General features: G+C 38.7%; 1 protein-coding gene across 1 annotated transcript; it reads right to left on the reverse strand.

Moving 5' to 3' along the window:
- Window positions 1-2472: 2472 nt before the first annotated feature.
- Window positions 2473-6217, reverse strand: LOC136281071 (uncharacterized). Its single transcript, XM_066167284.1, has 6 exons — window positions 6041-6217; window positions 5816-5879; window positions 4819-4869; window positions 4511-4627; window positions 3175-3270; window positions 2473-3073 (listed from the first exon to the last, which is right to left on the reverse strand). Exons 1-6 carry the CDS (start codon window positions 6215-6217, stop codon window positions 3060-3062), a joined length of 519 nt encoding a protein of 172 aa, XP_066023381.1. The 3' UTR covers window positions 2473-3059.
- Between the last annotated feature and the right edge of the window lie 3206 nt (window positions 6218-9423).

Consider the following 9423-nt stretch of genomic DNA (forward strand, 5'->3'; position numbering starts at 1 on the left):
TTTACACAACATTCCAGCGCTGTTTGAACATGCCTTAGATTTGGCCTTATTCCCCAAAATCGCGTTTATTGAAATTGATTAAAATTAAGCTCTTTAGCTTCAAGGTGAAAAAGAGAGGAGAAATATATAACTTAAGGGCAACATTCTTTTAACCAAAAATAATGGAGAGTTCAAGATAGCATCCATGTTGATCACTCTACAGAAGAAAAACCTGCAAGTTAAAACGAATCACATGAAAGGTGCATAAAGTATGCAGTTCAAGTCGTGGGGAAAAAATATGGCAAAATTCGACAGCGTGAACAACCACGTTGTCATGGTAACGTTTTCAAGGACGTTGGTTGGAGCCTGGTACCGAACTGATCCCTCGCGCAAAATAAATTGGGTGGAGAAAGATTTACTTTTTAAAAAGTGTGACGTGATCCGAGATATCAGTTAGATGAAACAGGATAAAAAAAACTTGCGTTAGAAAAGCATTAAACCTTCGCCTGTCGGTTGCCGGCGCTTGCGCTCATCTCTGCTAACCAAGAAGTTGGAAAAGACTATGGCTAGTTCTTTCTTAAAAAAAAAAATAAAACAAAAAAAAAGCACAACATTCGGGATGTCTGAGTTAAGTTTACGGTAACTCACTCGGTTGAACGGTTTATGCATTGTGCATCGCATACCTTTCACTAGGAAAGAAGGAGCAACCACAGGGTCGTTTCGCTGAACAAGGGTATGCAACTCAATCTTTAATTTTATGTTTAATGACATTAAGACCCAGAGATGTTGTTTATGTATTCCACTTCATTGCTATGAAGCAAGTTCCCAGCTACATCCCAGCTATATTGTACGCTGTGTTACTGTCGCTCCCACTACAAACAATCGCCACAACAACAACAACATAGTTTTCATCATCATCAGCGTCATCAACTATAACGACATCGACATTATAAATGGTCAAAGGAGATTCGAATTAAAATAATCATCGAAGGCAACGTTATTGCATTACACCACAACAGCGGATTGGCCTTTTTACGCGTACGCGTACTGTATCGCAAATAAAGTAAAAGTGATAGCCACTTACGGATTATATCATGATAGTGGATTTTCGTAAACCTTGCCCTGTTTTTATTCAAGCAATGTGAGAGTATCTTACTCGCACTATCAGTGCACTTAATTAAGTTTGATTGGATTTCATATCTTTTATGTTGGTCTTACAATGATCGTGTAAAACTTTATCCAATTGCTATGGAAGGAATTTTCTACTCCATACTTATATTGTGTAGAATCTCACTGTTGTTGCTACGCAAACAAAAAATTTATGACCGCTTATGTCTCCGCCGGGCTAAAAAGACAATTCCCGTCACGGAAGGAATCATGTAGTCTCCGACAGGACACTAGGCTCGATTACCAGCCGCTGTTTGAGAAAAGCTCAAAGTTCTCCTCGAACCGACAATGGCAATGAACAGCAATTAACTCTCATAATTAGGTCAATTCACCAAACTAATTCTCTGAACAAAGGAGGTAAGTTTTTATAGAAACTGTGGTGCTGCATTAGTGGGGCGGGGAGGAGGAGGGCATAACAAGTTTATTTGGTTTTATCAACTGAGTTGAAAGTGTAAATTGGCCACCAGAAAGAGTTTCAAAGCTAACGTTTCGAGCATCAGCCCTTCGACAGAGCAAAACTGAAGGTTTGAGATGGGAAGCAGCGGGCTTTCAGCTGCGGGAATTCACATGGAAAATTTGAGGCTGAATCAACTGACAAAAACAAAAGAAAGGAAATACTGCGTGGAAATTAAATAGAGACATGATGAAATTCAAATGACTCATGTACGTTATAACAGAGGTGCGCTCTGGTAACAGCGTTTGTGTAATGAATCAGCATCGCTGGTTTTTCGAATGATTCAACTTCAAGTTTTGATAATTTCAAGAAATATAAACAACGTTGTAACGTTAGATTTGGGGGCCATTCAAGAAATAGTCGTAAAAGAAGACGTCTACTAAACTACATGAAAATGCAATCTTACCTCGTCGTATCATCGAAAGAGTACGCGCCGTTTCACCATAATATCAGCGGCCGTAATTTAAATCCCATTTAAAGCGAAATCGCATTTGTTATTCTGAGTCAAACTTCCAGTCCTCTAGGAGATTTTGTACGTTTTCTTTAAATATCTAAGGAAGCGAGTAATGTGAGGTCGTCTCCGACTCTAAGAACAATTGGAGGTCGCTCAGTTTCCAGAAAGTCAAGAAGCTGTTGTTGAAAAAGCCAATCAAAATGCCCAGTTGGAATCCAGCCAGGAGTGGCGTGGCAAGATTAAGCGGTACAGACTGGTTGTCTGGTTGTAACATCGGACAGTGAAGGAAATATTTTGTCTTTTAGAGGTCTGCTGTTGAGTAATATTTTATTTTCGGGATATTTTAACAGCAAAGAAAACAAAGTTCAGAGAATAATTGCACCCAACGAGATCGTCTCTGCGGATACTGTACGTTTTTCTTGGGAAGATCTATCAACGTAAGACAGAAAGGTGTGGTTAGGGTCGCTTTTAATCTCTCAGCAGGAGTGTAGATCTATATGAAACCCAGACGTAATTTTTTTTTTGACTCTAACAAGGCCTGAGGCGACTATTTCTTCTGACGACTTCTTTCCCCGTTTTTTCTTGATCCACATCTTAATAAACCGGGCTTATCTTATTTAGCATTCAATATTTCTTGATTTTGAAGGGAAGAAAAAACCCAAGTAATTCTAAATATCAGTTTCATAACAGAGTTTATTTACTTTAAACTCAGGAAAGAGACAAGGTATTTTTATTTCAAACTTAGCCACTAAAAACAGTAGAGTTTTGCTCTGGTCAGAGGGTTATAACCATGATCAAAAAGTTGCAGTAAATAAACAGGAACAAAAAATCAAATGCCGGAAGTGAATGGAAAATGAAGAGGGTGATCGCTGACAAGCCGATGAAAGCAGCTTTGTAGGCTCACTTCCTCCTGGTACAAGTGCGGAGCATTTCTTCTGCCAACTCGGGTGTCCAATCTTTTGTAGGTCTCAAATTATCTTTAACTTTTTCGAGAGAGCTTTGATTCTAAATCCCAATACCTGGTTACCAAAAAACAAAAAGAAAACAAGGCTTTTCATTTGTATCATGAATGTAACACAATCAACATAAGCAACTGAGGAGATATTTACTCCTCACTAACCTTCCTCAGCATCAATGTAGTCCTCATCCTCAGGCTCAACAACATCATCCACAGGATAAGTAGCTCGGTTTGTAACTAGAGCTTCACCTTTCTTTCCTATAAAATAAAATGATACAACAAGAAAATCTCAATTCAGATTTGTAAAATGCGTTTTGGTATTTGCACAAAAGCTTAAGACAACTATATCATAACGAATAAAATATCAAAAGAACCACCCGGGAGAGACGCCAAACGCGGCAAAACACGCGCGATTCAATTAAAGGCAACTGCTTCCAAAGCCAATCACACACATTTTCACAGCATGAAGTTATAAATTTACGAATCCGTAAAGATGCCGTAAAGTAAGCGTTAAGATCCTCTTTACGCGTCTTTACGAACTTCTTTACACTTTCGCAAAGAATGTCTTTACGCATTGAAAACGGTAGTACGTAAAGATCACGGAGAGAGACTAAAAACGCCATCTTTACGTGCCTTGTAAAAAGTCATATAGAGAATATTTACGATATTTTATGACGACTGTATTACTATTACTACTGTTAAAGACGCGTAAAGTGTTAAAAGCGAAACTGGTCAAAATACCACGGTAATTCTACGGAAGATGGATGAGCTATAATCCTTTCACTTCTTTAAGTATTTCTCCAAATAGAAAGTGCTTAATTATAGCGGAGCTCGTAGAGCGTAGCCTCATAATTATACAAAATTGTAGTAACCCATCGAGCCGAAAAAATTTGGATGTACGACCGTACGACCGTACAAGGTGCCACTTTTAACATGCGTGGTCAACTGTACCGCGGGCACGCCAACGCCACGGCTTCGACCACTAGTCCAATGGTCAGTGCACTGGGCTCCGAGTCGGACGACCCGGGTTCTAGTCCTGGCCGGGGCAAGGCGTCGTGCCCGTGAGACGTGCGGGGAAAAAAAATGCGAGCTCCACTTTTAGGCTTGGCTAAATCTATACATTATCCATCTTGATCCTTATCCTTTACGAACATTCAATGTTCTTTACGCAGTCCTTTTCCCAGTCTTCAATGTTCTTTACGCTTTCTCTGCATTTACGGAACGCGGAACTTGTCCGTAAAGAAGAGGCTTTATATTTACGTTCTTTACGCAAGAGTTGAAGATGCGTAAATTTGCGATTTCACGGTATGTATTGTAACAACACAAAACTGCATGAATTCAGAAGTGCATCCGACGCCGCTTTTGTTATCTTATATTATTATAGTTGTACCCTTCCAATCAAAATGGCGCCGAAGCCACGTGCGACGTATACTCTCACACTAAATTGCAAATGAACTATTTGTAACAGTGTATTGCGTTTAGAATTGACGGAACTCACTTTGCCTCGCAGTTCTCATCCTTTCGATGAACGATCTTCCAGTGGAGACTTTGTTCTCAATTGCTTCACACAAAGCTTTAAGTAAGGGGACTACTACTTTCCCTTCGTTTTCCAAATCTGTAAAGCAAGTATTTCATTTTGTATTTATCCAGACACAGTATGTTATCAATTACAAATAAAACTGACCAAAAGCAGCTCACTGTTTCCTCTTCCTCTCCCTCATTCCGCCCTTTCTCCACTTAATCTGGGCTTTCAAAACTATTGTCTCACTCGCACTTAAGTAAAATAAAATCATATCCTCATCTCACCTGAAAAATGTAACTCCTCCTCTTTCTCTCTATGTTTTATATCTTTACACACTGCAATCAAAAGAATAGTGAAACTTCTCAAACAGCTGTGTTACTGGTCCTAGGGATGAGGTACTTAACAAAAATTTCCCCTCTGAAGGATATCATTTTCTTACAGCGAGCAGCAGAGGCCTTTTTTTTTCTATCAATAGAACGTAAGCTTAGTCAAGAGAACATAAGCTCGTGTTTTCTTCATCCTGAGCCAGCCTAATAACTCAGATTGACTGCATGAACGTTCAACTACAGAATCATTCAGGAACTGCAGTTTTAACTTGGAACAACTGAGCTGTTCTTTCCGTCTGCCTGTGATTTCGTTTTTCGAACGGCCGCTTTTTCACGTCATTGATTTAGTCAGCGAATCAATCGTGCGACGATCAATTATCGAATAAAGTATTAAAACACATTTTTTTAAACCACTGAAAATCGTTAGGATGCGTCGTTCCAAAGTCAAATTCAGTTCGGTTTACAAAAAACGAACCTTCCTGGAGACTTTCGAGTACTGTTGCATACTGCACCACTGGGATCGGCAATTTCAAACGTCAACAAAGATTACAACATCGATGAAAATAGAAATAACACGTGATGTTGAGCTTATTGCTTAACATCAAGTGTTATTTCTATTTCTATCGATGTTGTAATCTTTGGTGAGTTTGAAGGGGGTTTTTCTGAAAATCAGTGATGTGCCAATATCGATATCAAAAACATGCTTTTTACCATTCAGCTATTAATTACGTTTTGTGGTTGTCAAAAAGAAATAACATCTTATGAATAATAATTATTTGCTATTCTTACATCTTTCATGATTTAAAACGCTGTCCTTACGCGTTGGAAATGAGAAAACAAATAACAAACTTGGACATGGACATGAACATGACTTAATATGACAAAACTGGGTGTCTATGTCTTAGTCATTTATACCCCGTTTTGATTTCCATGTTACTGAAGTTGGCCTCTATACCAAAGCAACCTCTCTCAAAACTGTCATCCCTTTCGCACAGAAAAATAGCTATCTTCTCGGATATCTAACAACAAAATTCATTATTTGATTCAGAGTTTGTTGACGTTCAAAAATGCAACCATTGCCCGTGCGTAAATATAGAACAACACCTGTACTTTTCGTTACTTATGGATATTGGTCAACAGACTGATGTTAATTTTTGTGATGCGCCCTCATAAATCGCACGATATAGAACAATTGATCTTCGTTTCGAATCATCTCTGGGAATCGAATCAAAAACTCGTCCAGGCCTTCTCGAGAAATTTGAAGGTATTTTTCGATGCGTTTCGACGCTCCTGGACTAAACTGGTTTTCGTCGTGGAGGAATCGTTCGCACTCCTCCAGGTTGAAATGATTCGGCATGGCTTAACACGATTGTCTTCACTTCAGTGCTCTACAGTTGTGCTATCTACTTTTCGCTGAATTTCCCACTTGCGTTGCTGAGAATTCCGCACAAGCTGGTTCAGTAATCTTGGACTGTATACTTTCTCTTGATTCAGGCTCTAATTCAGCATTACACGTTCCGTTCTGCGATCTATCTATTCGACTGCGATCTATCTATTCGATTACAGTCTATTCTTAGGGTTACAAAAATGTCACATTTATTAGCTGAGGAAACCACATCCAGATACGTACGTAATTCTGTGCGATTCATGGGCACTAATTCCCTATTAAAGGTGGCTTTTCTTGACAATCATGCTGCTAAGTTCCTTCCGGCTTAAACGCCCTGTAAATACCTAGTTTCATACATCACTGCTCGTTGACTCTGTACTTTTACGGTAACGAAATTACAACTCATTTAAGAGTCCGTCCACGAGAGGACCAGGCAGGCGTGACACATGCTTTCTCACCGATTTCTCTCAAACTTTCACAGTCCAAAGTAGTTTGGGCTCCCGGTTAATCCCTGGGGTACAAGGGCTTTCACATCAAATCCCAGGGATAAAACCCAGAAATTAGCCCTAAAATTGTACTTTCAAAAAATATCTCCCACACTGATAGAATGCGGTGGATCTTATTTTATCCGACAATTTTTTGAACCTTAAGCAATGGAAGGTGTGAAGTTGGATTGATTTGAAATTATTCTCGCCAATCGAGAGCATTTCATAATTAACCATGTCACGCGACAATTTTAAGAGACCGAAAATTAGGCTTTTTTAATTGCTAATATCTCCAATGGGCAACGTTACATGTCGATCAACATGTGATCACAGTAAAACCCAATCATAGTGCTATGTTTCTGACGAAAAAATTTTGGCCTCCGTGAAACATTCGTGATCACATTCCTCCGAAGTGCGTGACAGGAAAAGTTGATTTAAGCACTTTGTGACCACAAGCTGCTGGTTAATGAGCCGAATCAAATCATGTAATGGTAATTTGTGACGCCAAATGTTTTGTTTTTCGACTCTAAAAATATTAAAAGATGTTTAGTTGCATAGCTAAGGCGTTGAATTAGTTGTACTAATTCGTAGATATTGACAAAATTCACTGACAGTTACTAGTAAATCTAATAACACCGATTCGCGTTTATATGCTGGAAGTCAACTGCTACAAACAAAGTATGCGAGGTATATTTTGTACATTTTGTTACTTTCCATACTTGTTAAATTTATTATCAAACTTAGGATGCACTTAAACTAATTTCCTTCTAAAGAAAACACAGCCGTCATGTAAATTTAGGTGTTTGGCGTGACACGTGCTCGCGTGACACGTGCTCCCGTTACTTCTACTTGCATGAATTCAGAAATGAAATTCCCAGAGCTCGAAAAAATCAAAGTCTATCTTGAAAGTCAATCCACATTCTACTTTAAATAAACTTATTTTATTTTACCTTTGTAAAGTCTGATTGCATGATTGTTTTCGAGGTAGAGATCCTTCAATCAGGCTAATGTAAACACCGTCGCCATGAAAAGTAAACAATGATAACAAAAAAGCACGTAGTCTTTTCTTGCCAGTGAAGTCTCGCCGTTGTTTTTTCTAGGTACTTGGTCGATTTTTGGAGCGGTAACTTAAAGCTATGGCTGCCCAATTATCTTGTTCGTTCTCTTCGCATTCCAATAGCACTTGTGATTTTTCAGCGAGATTTCCAGGGAAGAATGAATTCTTTCCTTTGTCTTCCTGTACGAGGGATATCAAATCTCATTTGCGACAACTGAAGGTTGCCCAAACATCTGTTAGGTCGGAAAAAGACCTCATTTTAGCTAGAGTGGGATTCTTTGATGAGATGGCGGACGATATGACAGTGTGTCCGAAGCATTGCGCTGCGCTAGGAACCTGGTGGAGACTAAGTCTCAAATGTTACCATCCTCTGCATGGCAATAAGCGACGAAAACCAGAAAGAGGAGCAAGCCTACAGACGTGTAAAGAGATTATAGAGAAATGGAGAGTTCTTGTTCCCGTCGGTGCAGGTATGGTTTTGTTTTCATTTTTTGTTGTTTAGAATCATGTCTCTGATAGAACCAGATAGACACCAGTGGTATTCCTTGTTCTTCTGCCAGAGAATTAATACTTAATAAATGAAATTACTTAAACTGGATAGGGAATTAACAGAATTTGTAAGTAGTTCATTTCGCAGGTCAATATGACGATAACTGCTCACTTCTTGTGACAGGAAAGCTTCAATAGTAAACTGAAAAAAAATTTTTTGAACATTTATTTTGCACACAAGGTAAAAGGTAGTCGATAGCTTTCGACTTTAAAACAGGTTCAAGTTCAAGTTCAAGTTGGCTATACGAACTTGCTTTTTTGGTCTTAAGGGAGCAACGTCACGATATTTTGAGTCATTTTTACAGTCGTAAATAGCTGCCTTTAGATAGAATGAAACCTTGAAATGATCGTTTTATAGGGCAGAAAAACAGTTGTTGCGAGGATCTTAAGAATGTAATAGCAGACCTTCAGTTGGCATTTGATTCACAAGAAGTCAATTTCAGGTGATTATACGTGTTTACAGTTGATACCACCTGGTTTCCTTACAACCTTCGTTTTGTTCTCGAATGACATGGAAAGAGTATGCAACTGTAGTCCACAATATGTAACTAGCAATCAAAGATGATGCAGTAATTCTGGCGAAACTCCAGTCAACCCTTAGTGAACACTTACAGTTTTTCCTTGAATTTTATACTGCGGGCCTTCAGCAGGTGATTACGCTAAACTCATGCTACTGAATATTTACATTAAGTTTTGCTTCTACCATTCTGTTTTACACATGCACAGACGTCTGACCACTGTGTTTTGACACTTACAGGTTGCTACTACGTATCATCTTCAAGATCCCCTTTGGACTCTTGTGAACAGCAGAGCTATTGTTTGAGTAACCATCGTACAATGTCATGTAGTATATGCATGCGATCCATAGTGGCGCCTACCTGGAAATTCAAATGTCTTTTCCAGGTTCTTAACATTTTGGTTGTATAGAACATTTTCATTAGTGTCATTTTCAGTAGTTTCACGCGCAATATAAGTAAATAAATTATTATTATTATTATTATTATTATTATCATTATTATTATTAGTTTCACGGAAATTTTTGAAAACAGTAGAGTTTTGCTCTGGTCAGAGGGTTATAACCATGA

Source organism: Pocillopora verrucosa, chromosome 5, assembly GCF_036669915.1.
Source record: "Pocillopora verrucosa isolate sample1 chromosome 5, ASM3666991v2, whole genome shotgun sequence".
NCBI classification, from domain to species: domain Eukaryota; kingdom Metazoa; phylum Cnidaria; class Anthozoa; order Scleractinia; family Pocilloporidae; genus Pocillopora; species Pocillopora verrucosa.

Bases quoted from the DNA above. Each gene is read 5' to 3' on its own strand.
- LOC136281071 (XM_066167284.1), bottom strand. From the start codon at position 6,217: ATGCCGAATCATTTCAACCTGGAGGAGTGCGAACGATTCCTCCACGAC. The intron at 4,870-5,815 runs GTATAGAGGCCA...TTTTGATTGCAG, and splicing joins TTTTGAGAGAGGTTGCTTTG to TGTGTAAAGATATAAAACAT. The intron at 3,271-4,510 runs GTGAGTTCCGTC...TTTATTTTATAG, and splicing joins GATGAGAACTGCGAGGCAAA to GAAAGAAAGGTGAAGCTCTA.